Below are 21,744 nucleotides of genomic sequence, written 5' to 3'. Positions count from 1 at the left end.
AATTTGTGTGTGTGTGTGGTGTTAATTTTTTATTTCAGCGGTAATAAGTATAGTACTATTCTTTCCCATTTACCAGTTTATTTTAACATTGAATTGTTTCATTGATGTTTGAAAATATATTTTTTCTCCAAAATTTTTATTGGAAATTCTCTGCGTTTACATTTCAGATGTTATCCCTTTCCCACAATCCCATTCCTCCTCCCCCTAATTTTTAAAAATTTAAATTGGAATTTGTGGGTATAAAGAATAAATTTGTGGTTGGTAGGAAAGCTGATACATGAGCTTACTGAGGTTGGGGGCAAAAATAAGGAGATATAATTAGAAGTACAGACGAGGTAAAAGGCACTCCCCCTAGTGGTCAGAGTTGGGAAGCTAGGCTTGGTAATTTCAGCCAGCACTTGGAAGCTTAAGTAGAATTTTGCATTTGAAGACATAGTAAGACATTAGAAAGCAGGAAGTGTGTGTTGCTCTTCCAGAGAACTTGAGTTCAGTTCCTAGCATTCATATCAGGCCACTTACAACTGAAAGTCCAGCAACTGATTATCCAACATTTCACACAGGCATATATACATAAGCAGTAATTTAAAATCTCTTTTTTTAAAACCAAGGGAGTAACTGAACAAAGGAAAGAAGGTGAAACTCTAAAGGAATTAATGACAAAGCAGAAGACCAAGCAAGAATTCAAGAAAAGAAGACGTGTTAAAAGCTGTAGCTAGATGCTGGGAATGTAAGCTAGGTCATCTAGCATTGCAGGAAACCCTGGATTCCATTCATAGCACCAAATAAAACCAAGTCATTCTCAGCTACCTACTGAATGTGAGATTCTTTTAAAGGAAGGAAAAGGTGAAATGAAGAAGAGAAGGTTAAAATCTGTTTTGGGCTGGAGAGGTGAACATGTTGAAAGAGTACTTGCTGTTCCTCCAGAAGACCCCAATTTGATTTCCAACACCAAAACTTGAAATAAATGAATGAACAAATGAATAAAACTCAAGCGTTTCTGTTTTTATTCTGGCAGTCAAATATGACCAGAAGGATGCCAAAGATAACCATGAGTGTTTTAAACTAATGATCAATAAGTTAATAATAGATTAGAATTGGTATTCACTGAGGAAAACCTTTTTATTCTCAAGTTTATTGCCTTTGAATTTATGGTGATTGGAGATAAAAGTCTATTAAGTCAGCTATGTTCTAATTCTTTCTCTTTTTATGGAGTATGATCAAATCCAAGTTTTAAAAGGGGGTAATATAAACATGAAGCTATTTTTCCCAAGACATAAAAATCTGTATCTAATGTCTCCCTTTAGCTAGCTGCTATGCCTCCCAATAAATAGACACCCCTGTAGGGGGTAATGAGAGTGTTAATTTGAGTGAACTTGTTAAAATTAATTCATTTTTCCCTGTGTGTTCATAGGCGGGATGTGAGTGGGTTTGGTTGGATTCTGGACACGACTATCCTGATGACTCCGAGTTGAGCAATGACTGCAGGTCCCTCTTCAGCTCGTGGGACTCCAGTCTGGATCTTGCTGTGGGCAGTTGGAAGGACACTGAGGATGCAGATGCAGAGGCTGAGGAACTAGAGGAAAGCAGCCCAGAGAGAGAATCTAGCGAGCTTCTTGTGGAAGATGGAGAGAGTGCAGATCCTCAGGAAGAGGCAGAAGAAGACACACATGAGAGCCTCCTCCACCTCCTCTCTGAGGTAATGATGAAGCTATTCTTTCATAGCTAGAAAGGCCATTCTTTTCATTTTCCCTTTTCTTCCCCTTTCTTTCCTTCCTTCCCTCTCCCCCCTCTTCCCCTTCTCTTGTCTTTCCTTTTGAGATCAGATCTGGCCACTTATCTCTGGGAACTCTAATCCTGCTTCAGCTTCAGCTTTCCAAGGCCTGGAATTTTCAGGGGCATACTACAATATCCTACCCAGCCTTTTACCAGAGTGCACACCCTTGAATGTTCCTGCTACTTACTCTTAATATTGTTTACTGGAACATAAGCTCGGGTGCTAAAAAGATGACTCTGGTTAAGAGCAAAGTTGCTCTTGCAGAGGAGTTGGGTTCTCAACACCCACAGCAGGCAGCTCACAGATACCTGGAACCCCAGCTCCAATATCCTTTTCTCTGCTGCAAACAGATTGGTGTTCTACTTTGAAGATTTTTCTTTTTGGTGAGATTTAAATGTAAATCTCAGATGTAAAATGTAAAAATGTAAAATTCAGCCAGACTTTGTGGCACACCCCTGTGATCCTAGCACTTGGAAGGCAAAGACAGGAGTATCAGAAGTCCAAAGGTCACCCTTGGCTATACAATGAATTTCAGACTAGCCTGGGTTACATGATACTCTGTCTTAAAACACAAACAGGGCTGGGGGTGAGCTCAGCTGGTAAATTGTTTGCTCAGCATACATACATAAAGCCTTCGGTTTGATCTATTGTATCAAATAGGAAGGGTGAGATGTTGCTTACCAGTAATCCCAGAAGCCAAGAGGTGGCAGCAGGAAGATCAGATGTTTGAAGTTATCCTCAGTTACACCTTGAAGTAAATATGATTGGGATGCAAACAGGCACACAAGACAGTTCACAGTCCCAACTACTCAGGAGGCTGAGGTACAAGAGTCATTTAAACTTGAGGGTTGAGATCTACTTAAGCAAAACAGTATCTCAAACCAATAAGTAGGTAAATAGTTAAACAGAAAAATAGAGGCTTAGTAGCTAAAGGTGTTTGCTACCAAGTCTGAAGACCCAGGTTCAATCCTCAGAACCAACATACTGGATGGAGAATACTAACTGCTGAAAGTAGTCCTTCATATCTCGTGTGTGTGTATGTGTGTGTGTGTGTGTGTGTGTGTGTGTGTGCTTTTCATGCATACATGTAGTATACAACTGTAATAAAAACTAAAAATAAATAGAGAAAAAGACAACTCATGTCAAACAAACCTATGGCTCATAGTAGTTGTCATTGCCAGGCATTCATGGTGCATGCCTTAAATCCAGCACTCCAGAGAAAGAGGCAGCCAGATCTCTGAGTTCAAGACCAACCTGGTCTACAGATCGAGTTGCAAAGAGCCAGGGTTACACAGAGAAGCCTGGTCTATATAAACAAAAACAAAAATATCTTGCTATAGATTATAGAAGGGAGTTTTTCCCTCCTGACATCCTCCTGATTCCCTCCTGACATCCTCCTGATTCCCTCCTGACATCCTCCTGATACCCTCCTGACATCCTCCTGATTCCCTCCTGACATCCTCCTGATACACTCCTGACATCCTCCTGATTCCCTCCTGACACCCTCCTGATTCCCTCCTGATACACTCCTGATACACTCCTGACATCCTCCTGATACACTCCTGACATCCTCCTGATACACTCCTGACATCCTCCTGATTCCCTCCTGACATCCTCCTGATTCCCTCCTGACATCCTCCTGATACACTCCTGACATCCTCCTGATTCCCTCCTGACATCCTCCTGATTCCCTCCTGACATCCTCCTGATACCCTCCTGACATCCTCCTGATTCCCTCCTGACATCCTCCTGATACACTCCTGACATCCTCCTGATTCCCTCCTGACACCCTCCTGATTCCCTCCTGATACACTCCTGATACACTCCTGACATCCTCCTGATACACTCCTGACATCCTCCTGATACACTCCTGACATCCTCCTGATTCCCTCCTGACATCCTCCTGATTCCCTCCTGACATCCTCCTGATACACTCCTGACATCCTCCTGATTCCCTCCTGACATCCTCCTGATACACTCCTGACATCCTCCTGATACACTCCTGACACCCTCCTGATTCCCTCCTGACACCCTCCTGACACCCTCCTGATTCCCTCCTGACATCCCTCCTGACATCCTCCTGATATCCTCCTGATTTCTCTTCTGATATCCCTCCTGATCACTCTGATCCTAGCTGCAACCTGTTCTATGTCCTCAAGAAACATTTACCTCCAAACACAGCTGAGAAGAAAACCCACCTTTCAGAGTAAAAGTCTAAACTAAGAGGCAATAACCAGTTGCTCCTAGTATTTGGCCTTAGAAGTTCTGATCTTCCATGTTAACCTCGTAGCCCATGTCAGGGCACTTGGGGTGGTCTTTTTCCTGGAATAGACAGTGACTTTTGTAGAAGATGTTTTTACCCACAATTTAGTTTGTAACAATTATATACATTAAGTGTGCAAATATGTGGAAATGTCAAACTACCTAAAGCTGAAAAGTTTTGTAGGGAAAGGCAATGGGGCCTGCTTATATCTCTCAGGGAGGGGTCCATATGTAGGGGTTGACTAGAGCCTGCTGAGGCCTATCTTAGTTTCCTTTGTTCATGTCAAGGATAGAACCTAGAACTTCAAGCATACTAGTCAAGCACTCTACTGATCTACAGCCCCAGTTAGATGTGCTATAACCAGCGACACGCCCTCTTGTTATTTAGTTTTCCACATGTTCTTGAAAGCTTGCTTTTAAAACAAATTTTGGTTATTTTTATTTATTTTATGAGTACAATGTCACTGTCTTCAGACACACCAGAAGAGAGCATCAAATCTCATTACAGATGGTTGTGAGCCACCATGTGGTTGCTGGGATTTGAACTCGGGACCTCTGGAAGAACAGTCAGTGCTCTTAACCACTGAGCCATCTCTCCAGCCCCAGTCTTGTCATTTTTGCCCTAGCAGTTGCCATAGTCCTAACATACATAATCAGTGAATTTAGGATCTCATTGTTGATAGATATCATCTGGCCACCTATAATAGTTGATTTTAAGACCACAGGTTATAGTCAAGGGTTGTTTTTTCTGTTTTGTTTTTGAGGGTTTTGTTTGTTGTTGGTTTTTCCTGTAGAAGTCAATGTCAAACTTAGAATTGAGTAAATTCAATTTTTCATTTTGAAGCCATTTTAAAATTGCTCAGATTATTATTGAAATTTTTAGAGAAAATCACCTTTCTCTAATTTTTCTGGTATCTTTAATGAATTGGTCTCTTCTTACATTAAGGTCTTTCTTCATTTTCTCTGTGTAAGTAAAATTATCATGCAGATAGTAACTCTCTAAACTTCCCGGTGCTTCTTGGATTTCCCAGGGGGAGGCTCAGCAAGACTCAAAAGAGGATGATCTGGGTAAAGGGGATGCTTCAGATGGAGAAGACACACCCCGTTTAGGTGAGGGTCGTGATGGCATCCGAGTTAAGGAAGCTCCCCTCGTGAATATCCTTTACAACTGTACTAACTCACAACTGTAAGTATAGGGCTGCAGGGTTGTGGTGTAGCTGCATGGTAGAGTGCTTGTGCAACACACAGTTGAGGTTCTGCGAGTGACCCCAGCACTGCTAGAGCCTCTAACATAGATCTTCCTCCAAGAGTGTTAGAATACTTTTATATATTTCTCTTTATAATTACTTGAATTCGTTACTATGAAATAGATTGTTTTATAAGGTTTTTAGAAGAAGGTTACAGGTGGACCCTTAGAATTTTTTGAATAAGGTTCCCACTATGTTGCCAAGGCTAGCCTGACCTCTTAAAACAAGTCTGCTGTGAAACTGGCATTATGGCTCAGTGGTTAAGTACTTGCTACTTTTGCAGAGGACCTGGGTTCAATTCCCAGCTCCTACCTAGTGGCTCACAACTGTTCCAGTTCCAGAGGAACTGACACCACTTCTGACCTCCTTCAATGCAGTACCAGGTACATACACAATACTAATATAGACATGCAAGCAAAACACCTGTACATGTACAATTAAGTAAATGTTTTTAAAGCTGTTTTGGTGACATTAGTGTCATGGACGGAGTATGTAGCTCAGTGGTAGAACACATATTTAGTAGATGCAAAGTCCTAGGTTCAATGCCCAGGGATGTGAAAAGGCTGGGGATGGGGGGATAGGTTTTTTTTTTTTTCACAAATTACCCTTCTCAATAATCACTAGTTTCATTTACTTTGGAAATGATGCTAAGTGATCTACTATTATACAAAATATACCTTTTTAAAAACTATTAAAACAGTCTGGGCAGTGGTGACACACAGTCTTTAATCCCAGCACTCAGGAGGCAGAGGCAGGAAGATCTCTGAGTTTAAGGCCAACCTGGTCTACAGAGTGAGTTTCAGGACAGGCATGGATATATAGAGAAACCCTGTCTCAAACAAACAAACAACAATAAAAGCAAACCAATCAACCAAATGAACAAAAATCCAAAAGACTATTAACACAGGGCCAGGAGTGCATCCTGTAATCTCAGCATTAGGGAAGCAGAGGTAGGAAGATAGCTGAAATTTTGAGGCCAACATGGTCTACATAGTGAGTCCCCGGATGACCAAAGCTATAGATTAAAACCCTGTCTCAAAACTAATTAATTTTATAGATAAATGTTTTTTAGATGATTACTTTTTTTCCTAAGACAAGGTCTCATGTAGACTAGGCTAGCTTCAAATTAGTTGAGGATGAACTTGAAATATTGATCTTCTTAGTTCTGTCTTCTAAGTATTGGGAAACATCATCCCTGGCTTGTTAAGATTAAGGTTGATGCTTTCCCTTTATCTTGCACATATCTTGGGAAAGTGTTAGTGTAATTGTGTTATTTTTATAGGTAATTGGGGCACTAAAGACTATATTTTATCTGTTTATGTTGGGAAAAAATGGCCTTACTGGGCAACTCTTGCTGTCCTGTGCCATGTAATGCTCCTCTAGTCCCTGTCCCCTCAGGTCTGGCAGGACAAGAATGCTCTGCCATGTCTTGCTCAGATTGTTTTCTAGAAAGCAAAAGCTAGCCGGGTGTGTTGGTGCAGGCAGGCTGTCCTCTTGGCACTCCGGGAGGCGGATGCTCTGAACTGCGCAGTGTTTTCATATGGCACTGTTACTGGGGAAATGTGAATAAGCATCTGTTTACTCTACCAGGGGCTGACAGCAGAACAAAGGAGTGGAGCCACCAGAGTCCAGCCTAGAGAACTAAGTTTGCTAGGGCCATTTACTGAAAACAGGGAGGGCTCCTTACAGGAGAGGGCACAAAGGTAGATGTGTCATTCAGACTCTTTTCATACTGGGAACAGTGTACGAAAGATGAAACCTTGGATCTGTCTGTTCACATAACAGGCAGCTCAATAAATTGGAGAGTCTTCTCAGAAGTCCTTACTGTTTGTATAACTTTGCAGGGGAGGGTCCTATGAATCTTTTCAGTTCTGAAGTTTGCCAGTCCTGAGAGTTGCCAGTTTTTTTTCTTACTGAGCTTAATGAGCCTCCTTTAGAATTCTCCAAGTCTTGCTCGTTTGTTTGTTCATTCGTCCATTTGTTGTGTTTTGAGACAAGGTCTCAAGCATACATAACCCTGGCTGTCCTGGAACATTCTATATAGACCAGGCTGGCCCGAATTCACAGAGACCTACTTAGCTCTACCTCTCAAATGTTGGGATTAGAGGCATGCACCAACATACCTGGTAATTTCCTGAGTCTTTAAGGAGTTTTATTTCAAAATGGAATGTTTCAATTCATAAAAAAAAATGCATATATCTCTGTATCTAAAGAAGGGGGAAAAGGAAAGAAAGAAGAAAGGGAGGGAGGAAGAGGAAAGGAAAAGAAAGCAATAGCACAGCAGTAGTGATGTTTATTTGGTTTTTGAACAAGCTGGCCTAGAACTCTGTATGTAGTTAAGATCTAGATCAGACCCTGCTGCTTCTACCTCCTAAGTGAGGTTATAGGCTTGGCCAGTTATCATAAGGGGAGAGAGAAAGTTGAATTCTATGTTAAGAGAAGTGTAAAACTCCTCTAGAAAACTGTCCCATAGCTGGGTTTGGTGCCTCATACTTATAATCCCAGAATTCACTAGCTCCCTGGTTGACCCTATGTCAAATAACAGTCCCTGGGGTGAGAAGGTGAAGGTAGACCTCAGTGGTAGAACTCACTGATAGAGTCTTGGCTAGCATCCTCATGGATTGTAAGACAATGCAGGCATTCTCCAGACTCTCTTCTCACTCATTCCTCAGTCCTTACTGACAGGGACCAGAGAAGCTGTGCCTTTTGGGTTCACTTCTACTGCAGGTACTCTCTACTCCCTTGCTTATACAATTTATGTTGTTTGATATAGCTCCATGTAGGTAAAATGCGGGTAAGATAAAAATTCTTAAAATATGCATAGCTGGTTAATTTTGAGTTTCCAAAGCCTACCATAGTACATACAGTAGACACATTAAATACATGTTATGTAAATGTGTGAATGAAGTTCTACAATTTAGTACAAAGGAGCTATTGTTAATTTGGTTTGAGTGATCAAAGACTTAAGGCACACATGCCTACTATAAACAAACCTCCCATCCACCCTCCTGTAGACAAGCCTAATGACACTCATTGGGACACACACACACACACACACACACACTCCCCTCATCCCCACCCCACATACACGGAAGTAGAAGTGAGGCTATCTGGGAAAAGGAAGGCGGTTAGCAGTCGTTGGAGGAGGATAGGAGATAGTGGTGACTATGATTGAGATATATTAATGTGCATGTATGAAATGTAATAAAATCCATTAGTATGTATAATTAATATATGCTAATAAAAACGTTAAATAAAATAGGAATGGCTGGAGAGATGGCTCAGCAGTTAAGAACACTTGCTACTGCTACTCTTGCAGAAGACCCAAGCTCGTTTCCCAGAACCCATATCCGGAGGCTCACAATCATCTGTAACTCAGCGCCAGGGAATCTGATGCCCTCTTCTGGCCCTCTCTGGCACTGCACTCATGTACAGAAACACAGACTTACAAAACAAAAATAAAATCTTAAAAAATAAATAAAATAGGAAAAAAGAAAAGAAATTTGTGCTTTAAATGTCTTATTTGAATAGTGGGGTTTTTAATAGCTTTTAGGAATAAATTGAGTAAACATCAAAATGTGGTGGTGCATGCCTTTAATCCCAGCTCTGTGAGTTCAAGACCAGCCTGGTCTAAAAGCAGGTTCTAGCCAGGGATACATAGACCATATCTCAAAATAAATGGTAAATGATTTAATTGGGGCTAGAGAGATAAATCAGCAGTTATAAATACTTGCTGTTCTAACAGAGGACCAGAGTTTGGTTACCAGCACCCACAAGGTGGCTCCAAAACATGTGTAACTCCAGTACCAGGGGACCCAAGGGGATCCAATGCCTGCTGACCTTCAGACTATCAGGTAGACAAGTACTACATATACATACATGCAACCAAACATTCATACACATCTAATAAAGATAAGATAAACCTGAAAATTAAATCTAGATGCAGGTGAACTATTGTATTACACAATGAAATATATAAGGAGGAATTAAAGCTGAACAGATAATAGAAACTGTAGTATCACATGGGTGCACACCATCTGCTATACAAGACAAAATGATAATGGGATTTTTTTTTTTTTATCCTGAGACAGGGTCTCATGTAGCACAGGTTAGCTTTGAATTCACTGTGTAGTCAAGGATGATGAACTTCTGATCTTCCTGCTTCTGTCTCCCAAGTGCTGGAATTACAGATGTGCCACCATACCCGATTTATAGAATGTGGATATTAAGTGTTAAGAGAATGTTTTCAAAGGAATGATACAGTATATAATGGGAAATATATAACATAGACTTTAACTTTGGAGTAAACATAAAACGTTTCTTTCTTTCTCCCTCCACCCTTTGCCCTGACACAGGGTTTCTCTGTGTAACCCTGGCTGTCCTGGAACTCACTCTGTAGACCAGGCTGACCTCAGACTCAGAGATCTACCTGCCTCTGCCTCCTAAACCCTGAGACAAAAGGTGTGTACCACCTCCACCTGGCTCAACAGAAAAAATTTCAACTGAGAAAATTATAAGGTGAGATAAAATATTGAACTAATGTATCTTAGAAGAAAAGCAAAATTAGGAAAATTTAGCCCAGGGAAGGAAGTATCATAAGGAGAAATGAATCTATAGTAGGTATTTTTTAACGATTATGAAGCTAAGGTGACAGAGTACTTGTCCAGGAAATGAGAAGTCCTAGTACCTAAATAATCAATCCAATCCAATCAATCAATCAATCAAAAACAGGCTCAGAGAAAGGATTTAGTGTGTAAAGGTGCTTGCTGACAGCTGGCTAACCTGAATTCAATCCCCAGGACTCACATGGTGGAAGAAGAGAACTCCTTCAAGTTTCCAACTCTAACCTCCATATGTGCGTGCATGCACGTGCCTGTTAGACACACACACACACACACACACACACACACACACACACACACGCACACACACACACTAAAAGAAATTAGGAAAACCCCTAGAACAACTAAGATTCCTATACAGAAGAGGGCAGGGCCTACTGACTAGCATGCACCAGGCTTGGGTTTAATCTCCTGAGCAGGGAGGAAAAAGAAAAGGTTCAGTTAGGAGACACAGTTGCACCAGAACTAGTCTAGGGCAAACGGGCCCATGTAAGAGTGTGTTAGAATAGAAAGCAGAGGGTAGCTGTTACTAAAAGGGTTCCTAAGGGGAACAGTGTGTTTCTATTGTGTGAGGCAGGTATGTGCCTCCTGATACAAGTAGGAGTTCCAGGCTACTGACAGGTTTCTAGGTACATTGTTCAGAGAAGGATGTATATGCATAGTGCATTCAGGTAAGGGCCTTAGGCTGCCAAATGCATTCCTAGAAAAATGGTAGGTATGTGTATAGACCAAAGAAATAGAGTTACAGATTGTTAAACTTGCTTGCCTCTAATGTGGCATACAGAGAGACTGAAAAGAAAAAAATCTAGTTGATAGCACATACCTTTAATCCCAGTACCTGGAGGCAGATCTATAAATTTGAGGCTAGCCTGGTCTACAGAGAGAGTTCCAGGACAGCCAGGGCTACACAGAGAAACCCTGTCTCAAAAAAAAAAAAACACACACACACACACACAAAGAAACATTTAGTTTTAGAATTCTAATAAAACACAACAGAATTCTTTGATATATAAGGAATAAATTAATAGCATCTACTATATGTCAGGTGGTTATATGTACTTAAGAAAGGACACTGGACTTCTTTTCTTTTGAGGAAGCATCTCATGTAACCCAGATTAGTCTTCAATTCATTCTGTAGCCTTGAACCTCTCTGTCTTCCTGCTTCTACTTCCAAAGTGCTGGATTATAGGTGTGCACCACCACATTCACTTCAGAAACCATGTTATAGAGCACAGGTGCAGCTGAGCAGGAGTAGACACAGCACAGGTGAGCACAGGTGCAGCTGAGCAGGAGTAGACACAGCACAGGTGAGCACAGGTGCAGCTGAGCAGGAGTAGACACAGCACAGGTGAGCACAGGTGCAGCTGAGCAGGAGTAGACACAGCACAGGTGAGCACAGGTGCAGCTGGTGAGTAGACACAGCATAGGTGAGCCAGGCAGACACACAGCATTTGGGGAGCTGGAGATTCAGGAGGCTGAATGAACAGTTTAAAGCCATCCTGAACTAAATACTGGAGTTGTTTGGTTTTCAAGACTGGGTATGTAGCTCTGGCTGTCCTGGAACTCACTGTGTAGACCAGGCTGGCAACTGGCTGAGACCAAAGGCGTGTGCCACCACTGCCTGGCTGTAAGCAGAGAATAGTCCTGATTGCATAGCTGACCCTTTCTCCAAATACTGGGGCAGGGGGAGAAAAGAAGAAAGAAAAAGGGCACAAGCAATTTGAGAGTTGTAAACACTTGCCCGGCATGTTGGCATAAGCCTATAATCCAGATATTGTATAATATGAGGAAGGGAAGTTTAGTAGTTCAGGGGCATCTTCAGTCACATAGCTAGTTCAAGGCCAGCTGTTTTACACAAGACTCTATCTCAAAAGGAAAAAAAAAAAAAGAGAGAAAGAGATATGAAACAAGGCAACAAAAGTAACCACTTCATTGGGTAGTAGTGACATAGTTTATTGTGGCTTGGAGGGAGATAGTTTGGCAGTTAAGAGCCCTTTCTACTCTTGTAGAGGACCTGGGTTCAGTTCCCAGCACCCACTACCATCTGCAGCTCCACTATCAAGGGGACTGTTTTGCTCTACTGGTGCCAGTTCATCCTTGATGCACATAAATTCACACAGACACATAAATGAAAAAATGTTAAAAATATATAGTTGGGCTGGAGAGATGGCTCAGTGGTTAAGAACAGGGACTGCTCTTCCAGAGGTCCTGAGCAACCACATGGTGGCTCACAGCCATCTGTAAGGTGATCCAATGCCATCTTCTGGTGTGTGTGAAGACAGTGACACTGTACTCATATAAATAAGTCTAAATATATATGAATATATATATATAAAGTTTACTCTCCTTTGTAAAAGTTAAGTACATTTTCATATCTTTGATACTATATTTCTTCAAATGTTTAATTAGGAGCACTATGGCTTGAAAAAGTCTCATTACCCATCTAGTGAGACACAGTACCACTTATGAAGCGACTGTCTCTTTCTATCATGTATTCTGTAGGAATGACCTAAGCCCAGGTGATCCTATTCAGGATCATTTCCTATTTAAGAAGACTCTTTTGCAAGTCTGGAAGATGATTGCCAGTCACAGGTAGGTTTTCAAAAAGAGATTATCTCCAAAACATGTACTTGGATATGAGCACAGAGGGGAATATGTCCATGCCTCATAAAAGCCACAGTTGGGGTGTGGGTTGCAGTTTAGCTGGTGATGTGCCCGCCCAGCGTGCATGAAGTCCACACAAGCCTACCATCCCAACCTTAGGGAAATGGAAGTAGGACCATCAGAAGTTGAAGGGCATCCTAGTTTGAGACAGACCTGGACTGCAGGAGACTCTGTCTCAAAACAAATGAACAGTCCCTCAAACTAAAAACCAAGCCATGGTTGAGACCTATAGATGTTTTATTAGTTTATAAGAAGTCATTGCTATGCTATTTGAATTGCCTCTAGAAATTTATTCACACACATATATATATAAATATATAATTTCCTAATTATAATATATAATAGGACTCCTTCCCATAGGGTAGACTTTCTTTCCCACAGCAATGGACATAGTTCGGTTGGTAAAATGCTTGCCTAGCCATCATGAAGCCCCAGATTTAATCCTCAGTGTTGCCTACACCTGTATGCAGGTATAAACCTATAGTCCTGGCACTTGAGGAGTCAATGTAAGAGAATCAGAAATGCATGGTCATCCTCTGAAATATAGCAAGTTTGAGGCTAGCCTGAGCTATATGAGACCCTGCCTCATCAGCAGGTAAGAGCACTAGCTGCTCTTGCAGATGACATGGGTTCAGTGCCCAGCACTCAAGTTCCAAGGCTTCAAACGACCTCTTCTGGCTTCTGTGAGCATTACATACATGTACACCAGTATATGTGGACTCAAAACATTCATACATATAACATGAAATAAATATTTTTAAAAGGGAAACTAAAAATTAGTCTTGGGAAACCTAAACAAATTTTGAGCCTTTAATTTAAAAAGATTTCAATGAGCCAGGCATGGCATGGGTGGTGCACTTGAATCCCAGCACAGGAGGCAGAGGCAGGTGGATCTCTGTGAGGCTAGTCTGGTCTACAAAGCAAGTTCCAGGACTGCCAGGGCTACATGGAGAAACCCTGTCTCGAAAAATTTAAGAAAAAGAAAAAGGGAGAGAGGGAGGGAAGGAGAGGAAGGAAGGAAAGGAAAGGAAAGGAAAGGAAAGGAAAGGAAAGGAAAGAAAGAAAGATTATAATAATAGTTAAAATATTTTACAGATTGGACCCCCACTCCACATTCTTGCTGTCTGGGAAGACAGACAGAAGTGGTATATCATCACTGCAGCTTGTTTGTTCTTGCTCTGAAGCCTGACTCACCTAGATCTAGAACTCGATATGCTGTGAGGCAGGCCTCCAGTTCTGGGTGATCCTCCTGTCTCAGCTTCCTTAGTGCTATGGAGCCACCAGGCCTAGTTTACTCTGTAGTTTAAGTATCCTTGTTACTTGCCACTCGTCTCCTTAAGACTAACTCAGCAGGTTGCTTTATCCTCTTTGGGTTTGTTTCTTAACAGGTTTAGCAGCCCATTTCTGAAACCTGTGTCAGAAAAGCAGGCCCCAGGATACAAGGACGTGGTGAAAAGGTCAGTAGGAAAGGGGCCAAGGGAAAAGTTGGTCCACTTTTTATTAATTTATTTTATTTATTTGTTTGTTTGATTGTTTAGAGAGAGTGTCTAACAGGACCTGTACCTACCCGTGTACAAAGCTAGGCACAGTGACAGTGGCACCTACCTATTGTTGATCGATGGGCCATGCAGACAGGAAGATCCCAGCCAGTCTAGATAAGCAATGAGCTGTAGGCTCAGCCACAGAACAATTGGGGATGGTGCTAATAGCAACCTCTGGCCTTCATGTGGGCAGATCCAGACTCACACACACACACTCACATGTACACAGGCACACACTCATATATACACACTCACACACACTCTCCCTCCCCCGCCCCTCTCTCTCTCACACATATACACACACACATTTGTGCTGTTATAATAAAATGCCACTAAGTGAATAATTTATGAACAACGGAAATGTATTTCCCATGGGTTTGGAACTGGAAAGTGTAGGATCAAAGTGCCTGCAGACTTGGTGATGAGACAGCTAGTCTCTTCCTCACAGTGGAGCCACACAGTAAAACCCTGTCTCAAACAGACAAGCAAATTAATTTTAAAAAAGAGATGGTCCTTAGTTTTAGATATTTGAAATGTTGTCACTGTAGGAACTATGGGGATTTTTGAAGTTGAACTGGATGTATTCAGACTGACAGGTTTATTAGAAGGATAAGCTTAAGTTACCCTGTGAGTTTATGGGGGTAGAATGAATAGTGTTGTTAGTGTTGTTTTAAGTGTCCCCCACAGACTCAGACATCTGAGTACTTGGTATGCAGCTAGTGGCACTTCTTAAGAAAATTAGGAAATCTTTTTGTTTGTTTGCAAGACACAGTTTCTATGTGTAGCCCTAGCTATGTAAATTTTAGAATAGTGAGCCACATTGTAAGAAGAGGTTCACTCGGGGAACTCTATTTCACTGGTAATATGTGACAACTCTGGTGGAACCCCCTAAATTTCCAGTGACATATGGCAGCCATGAAATAGTTTCTCTGAGGACAAAGCATCTAATCATACTCCGAGACTTTAGACACTGTCTGAGAGGGACCTCACAGTGACTCCAGCCACATCTACAGCTACCAAACAAAGTGTCTAAAAGCAGATCCTGGGTTCATCACTTCTTAGTTGAGCCTTTGAGGAAAAAAAGTCCAGTGTATGGATGCTCTTGTAAGCCTATCAAGACTCTAATGAACTTGAACATTTCAAAATATCCTCAGTTATGGCAATTAAAAATAATAAAACTCATGTTGAAACTTAACTTCCAACAAAAACAGTATTAAGTGTTTGCCTCTTAAGAGGCACATACCCTGGAAATACTCCATCCACGGGCAAAGTGTAACCAAGATCTGTCTAGATGGATAGTGTGTAATTTCTGCACAGGACTCTGTTTAGTAAACACATCACTGTATATGTCAGAAATCTTGCTCCAATAAAGGAACATAAAGATTAAAAAAAAAAAAAAGAGGCACATACCTTTAATCCCAGCACTTAGGAGACAGAGGCAGACAGATCTCTGAGTTTGAGGCCAGTCTGGTATACAGTGCACATTCCAGGGCAGTCAGAGCTACACAGAGAGACCCTGTTTCCAAAAACAAACAAAACCCAACAACAACAAAACCCATTCACAAAAACAAACAAGCAAACAAACAAAAACCAAGTAGGGCTGGAGAGATGTCTCAGTGGTTAAAAGCATGTACTGCTTTCCCAAGGGACCAGGGTTCAACTCCCAGCACCCACACAGCAGCTCATGACTATCTGTAACTCCAGTTGTAGAAGATCTGACACCCTTTCACAGACATGCATGTAGGCAAAACACTATTACCCATAAAATAAAATAAAATTACATAAAAAACAAACAAAATAAGAGGCATAGTCTTTAGGAGGTGATTTGTGTAAAACTCCATCTTCATGAGTTGGTATTGATGTGCTTGAGTTTAAGATGGAAAGGTATTTCTTGCTTTTCCCCATACAAGTTTGCAGAAGCATTCATTTCATTCTGAGGGGCCTAGTAACAAAGACTATCTTAGAAGAAAGATTAGGGCTGGAGAGATGGCTCAGCAGTTAAAGACCTCTGCTGCCATGCCTGATGATCTGAATTAAATCTCTAGACCAACTCTGGGACTGGGAGGAGTTGGCACAGCCACTAAGAACATTGGCTGCTCTTAAGAGGATCCAATACCCTCTTCTGGCCTCCTGAAGGCACCAGGCATACATGTGGTGCACAAACATAAATTCAGGTAACACACATATAACAACAACACAAGTTGTCCCCTCACCTCCACACACACTGTGACATGTGCCCTCCTCTTTGAGAAAATAAATGAAAACTTAAAACATACTATTAAAAGATCGAAAGGCAGTAAAGCGAGCACAAAACCCTGTAGCACTCTGTGTAACATCTGGTGCTCACAGTTTTCGTCTGGGCTCCAAAGGCTCAATAGCCTAACCCTAACCCTAACCCTAACCCTAACCCTAACCCTAACCCTAACCCTAACCCTAACCCTAACCCTAACCCTAACCCTAACCCTAACCCTAACCCTAACCCTAACCCTAACCCTAACCCTAACCCTAACCCTAACCCTAACCCTAACCCTAACCCTAACCCTAACCCTAACCCTAACCCTAACCCTAACCCTAACCCTAACCCTAACCCTAACCCTAACCCTAACCCTAACCCTAACCCTAACCCTAACCCTAACCCTAACCCTAACCCTAACCCTAACCCTAACCCTAACCCTAACCCTAACCCTAACCCTAACCCTAACCCTAACCCTAACCCTAACCCTAACCCTAACCCTAACCCTAACCCTAACCCTAACCCTAACCCTAACCCTAACCCTAACCCTAACCCTAACCCTAACCCTAACCCTAACCCTAACCCTAACCCTAACCCTAACCCTAACCCTAACCCTAACCCTAACCCTAACCCTAACCCTAACCCTAACCCTAACCCTAACCCTAACCCTAACCCTAACCCTAACCCTAACCCTAACCCTAACCCTAACCCTAACCCTAACCCTAACCCTAACCCTAACCCTAACCCTAACCCTAACCCTAACCCTAACCCTAACCCTAACCCTAACCCTAACCCTAACAACCCTAACCCTAACCCTAACCCTAACAACCCTAACCCTAACAACCCTAACCCTAACCCTAACCCTAACCCTAACCCTAACCCTAACCCTAACCCTAACCCTAACCCTAACCCTAACCCTAACCCTAACCCTAACCCTAACCCTAACCCTAACCCTAACCAACCCTAACCCTAACCCTAACCCTAACCCTAACCCTAACCCTAACAACCCTAACCCTAACCCTAACCCTAACCCTAACCCTAACCAACCCTAACCCTAACCCTAACCCTAACCCTAACCCTAACAACCCTAACCCTAACCCTAACAACCCTAACCCTAACCCTAACCCTAACCCTAACCCTAACCCTAACCCTAACCCTAGCCCTAACCCTAACCCTAACCCTAACCCTAACCCTAACCCTAACCCTAACCCTAACCCAACCCTAACCCTAACCCTAACCCAACCCTAACCCTAACCCTAACCCTTTTGGGCCAACTCTGTTCTGTGCCTGTATCTGTCTTGAGTAGTAATGTCATGGCCCTAGTATTTCAGTATCCTGTAGTCTTCATTACAACTTAGACTTCATCTTGACAGCCTCACACAAGGGCTTCCCAGCCATCTCTGCACTCCTAGACACCTTATTGTCTCAGCTCAGAGTCAGAGGTTTCTCTTCAGTGGTGCTCTCTTGTCTTGCTTGTGTGCCCTTCCTTGCCACATTTCACAGTTTTCATTTCTTTTGTTCTATTTGTTCCTCTTTCTCACTGCAGATCTGAATGAAAGCAGTGAGCAACACACAGCCTCATGTTTTCCTGCAATAAACTTCCTCTGACAAACAAATTAGTCCATAACTTAAAAAAAAAAAAAAAAAAAGATTTATTTATTATGCTTATATGGGTTCACTGTAGCTGTTTTCAGACACACCAGAAGAGGGCATCAGATCTCATTACAGATGGCTGTGAGCCACCATGTGGTTGCTGGGAATGGAACTCAGGACCTCTGGAAGAGCAGCCAGTGCTCTTAACCACTGAACCATCTCTCCGGCCCCAGTCCATACTTTTTAATTCAGCCCCCCCTCAAGTGCCCAGATACTGACAAAGTATATCCAAATTCTTTGCCAGAATAGAACCTGAATGGTTTCTAACCCAGTTCCCAATAGAATTCTTGTTCACCTCTGAAACCTCATGAGCCAAGACCCTACATTCTGCATTCTCCTTTGCCTCTCTGTCTTACAAACTCTTATCCAAAGAGCCTGTAAAACTCTTCTCATAACATTTAAGGGCTTTTCTAGCCCAAATTTCAAAGCTCTTTCAGTTTCCACTCCAAAACTTGTTTCAAAGACCTAAGAACTTTTTTTTAAATTTTAAAATGTTTAATCTTTAATAAAAGGATACTAGCAAAAGATTTACTTCTTACATTTTGAAATAAGCCAACAAAATGTTTCTGTGTAAACAAGTAAATTTCTTTTTCCCTTTTAATGTTTTTCAAATTTTCTATAATGAGAAGCAATGCATTTATTATAGCTAAAAAGGAAATGTTACTTTAAAACCTAGCTTCTAGAAATATAAAGGTAGACTCTGGAGTAGGCTACAGAACAAGCAGATCTAAATATTTTTGTGCATGTTTGTGTGCGTGTATGTGTATAAGAGAAAGAGAGTCACATCTTAGGGATTGAAGGCATAGCTCAACTTTAAAGCCTATATTTTCCATGCATGAGATGAGATTATGGGTTCCATTTCTTCTACCACAATATATTTTAAGGAGAAATGTTTGGCTTTCAAAGAAGTAAGCTGAATTCTGTGAGTAAGTAAAACATTACAGGTATATATGGGTGGGCCATGGAGGTATGGTCTTATTGGAGGAGGTGTGGTCTTATTGGAGGAGGTGTGGTCTTATTGGAGGAGGTGTGGTCTTATTGGAGGAGGTGTGGTCTTATTGGAGGAGGTGTGGTCTTATTGGAGGAGGTGTGGTCTTATTGGAGGAGGTGTGGTCTTATTAGAGGAGGTGTGGCCTTGTTGAAGGGAGTCATCACCGAGGCTGGGCTTTGAGCTCTCAAATGCTCAAGCCACAAGGACCTGAGAACTTTAAAGTCAGATTTATCATAGCAATAACCCCACTCCTGGAACCAGTTTCTGTCTTAGTTACTTTCTATTACCATAATAAAATACTCTGAAGAAATCTGCTTCTCAGAGAAGCAGAGGTAAGGAGATCACTATGAGTTCTGTCCAGCCTGGTCTACATAGAGTCTCCTAGGAAAGCCAGGGCTACTTTGAGAGACCCTGTCTCAAAAAATTGACCAACCAGCCAACCAAACAACCAACCAAAAAGCAACTTAGGAGATAAAGGACTTATTTTGCCTTATAGTTCCAGAGCAATATAGTCTATTGTTGTTATGTAAGGTGTAGGAGCAAGACAAGAGAGAACAAAGTAGCTGGTCCAAAGGAAGCAGGAAGAGAGAGAGGGAGGAGGGGAAGGGAGGAGATGTGGTCTGCTGCTATTTTATTATTTTGTGAAAATTGATATCTTTGCTACTCTTCTAGTTTGCTTTCTGTTACTGTGGTAAACACCATGACCAAAGTCAACTTGGGGAAGAAAAGGTTTTATTACTGTTTGTAGGCCATCTTCCAGGGAAGTCAGGACAGGAACTCAGATCAGGAACTCGGAGGCAAGAACTGAAGCAGAGGCCATGGAGAGGTACTGCTTACTGGCTTGCTTGTGGCTTGCTCAGCCTGCTTTCTTACAGAACTCAGTATCATCTGTCCAGGAGTGGCACTACCCACAGTGGGCTAGGCCTTCCCACATACATCATTAATCAAAAACCAAAAACAAGTTGGAGAGATGGCTCAGTGGTTAGAGCACTGACTGCTCTTCCAGAGGTCCTGAGTTCAATTCCCAGCCCCCACATGGTGGCTCACATCTATCTGTAATGAATCTGATGCTCTCTTCTGGTGTGTCTGAAGACAGCCACGGTGTACCTACATACATAAAATAGATAAATAAAATCTTAACAAAACAAAGAAGAAGAAGAAGAAGAAGAAGAAGAAGAAGAAGAAGAAGAAGAAAACAGCCCTAATATGCCCATAGGCCAGTCTAACAAAGACATTTTCTTGAGGTTCCCTCTCAGATGCTCTCAGCTTGTATCAAGTTGACAAAAACAAAACAAAAGAATGGCTGCTACTTTACAGAGAACCGGTTCTCAAGAGTTTGCTATATGCACCATAGATTTTGTCTGTCTGTCCTGTCTGTTCTAGAACAGGGTCTCACGCATACTGACTTGGAATCACTGTGTACCTCACTCTGTCCTCAAACTCATAGTAATCGCCCAAAAATACTAGTTCATTAGACCTTGATTTCCTCTGCCTACCTCAGACCCATGGACTTAACAACCCTGAAGAGGAATCTGTCTAAGGGAAGAATTCACACCATGGCCGAATTCCAGAGGGATCTGATGCTGATGTTCCAAAATGCTGTGATGTACAATGACTCTGATCATCACATATACCACATGGCTGTGGAGATGCAGCGGGAAGTCTTAGAGCAGATTCAGGTACTGTATAGCACAGGATTACAAGGCAGGGAGTCTTGGTTTCTGAAATGGGATTTCAAAGGACTGTGTGAATAAAGATGGTATGGAAGTGACCAAAGGGCCTGAAGGGCTGCTGTACTCTTGGGACTGGGAAGCTCCTTGTCTTAATGGGCCCAGATTTAACACATGTGGGATAAGGTTGTCTGGGAAGGCCAGCAGCAAGCCGATGGACACTTCTGCTCTCAGAGGCTCAGCTGTAAGGCTAAAAGCAGGTTGGATGCTGGACCACTGTCTATTTCTCATTTGTTGCCACAAATATACATGTACATTAATGTACATGTATATTTCCCACATTTGGAGGAGAAGACATAGTGAGTTCAAGGAGACATGTTAGGATTTCTCTTTGGGAAAGTATCAAACTTTAAAAGGTGTACTTTTGGGGCTAGAGACATGATGGTTCAGTGGTTAAGAGCACTGACTGCTCTTCTAGAGGTCCTGAGTTTAATTCCCAGCAACCACATGGTGGCTCACAACCATCTGTAATGGGATCTGATGCCCCCTTCTGGTGTGTCTGAAGAGAGCAACAGTGTACATAAAATAAATAAATCTAAAAAAAGGGTGCACTTTTATCTGTTTGCCAATAAAATAAATAAAATTGCACACACTCTCTTGGTGGCTTTAAAGTTCATGGTTTCCTGTCTGCATTGCTTCCTAGGTTCTGAGTACTTGGCTGGATAAAAGGAAGGACCTAAGTAGTCTGGAATGAGTGTCAGCTAACCAGTGGGTGAAGGAAGCCTGTTCTGTTAGTCTGGAACTACAAGTCTGATCCTTTCTCAAGTTACAGCTCTCATTAGGACTGGCCAGAGAAGATGTGAAGATTTTTCTTTTCCACTACCTTCCTGAATAAGGATAATAATCCTATTATGCCTTACTTCCTAACTGAGAAGCCAATGGTGCTTGCAAATGCAATAGTTTTTAAAGGGGTGGGGTAGGGTACCCAGATCTGAATTTATGATGTAAATATTGCCCATATTTTTGTTGTATAGACTTAGAAGTAATTTGATTGAACCTTTTGTTTCTCTATAAATAAATATTTCGC

General features: G+C 41.9%; 1 protein-coding gene across 1 annotated transcript; it reads left to right on the top strand.

Annotated features, from left to right (window-relative positions):
- Window positions 1-848: 848 nt before the first annotated feature.
- On the top strand, window positions 849-21,411 carry LOC308423769 (bromodomain-containing protein 8-like; the record flags this gene model as incomplete). The annotated part of the gene is made up of 7 exons (XM_080920530.1): window positions 849-905; window positions 1,412-1,696; window positions 5,068-5,222; window positions 12,408-12,497; window positions 13,958-14,026; window positions 20,489-20,666; window positions 21,361-21,411. 7 exons carry the CDS (start codon window positions 849-851, stop codon window positions 21,409-21,411), a joined length of 885 nt encoding a protein of 294 aa, XP_080776656.1.
- Window positions 21,412-21,744: the final 333 nt, after the last annotated feature.

Source organism: Micromys minutus, assembly GCF_963924665.1.
Source record: "Micromys minutus genome assembly, chromosome: 8".
Classification (NCBI taxonomy): domain Eukaryota; kingdom Metazoa; phylum Chordata; class Mammalia; order Rodentia; family Muridae; genus Micromys; species Micromys minutus.
Note: the sequence above shows the minus strand (reverse complement) of the source record. Positions and strands in the feature narration are given on the sequence as shown.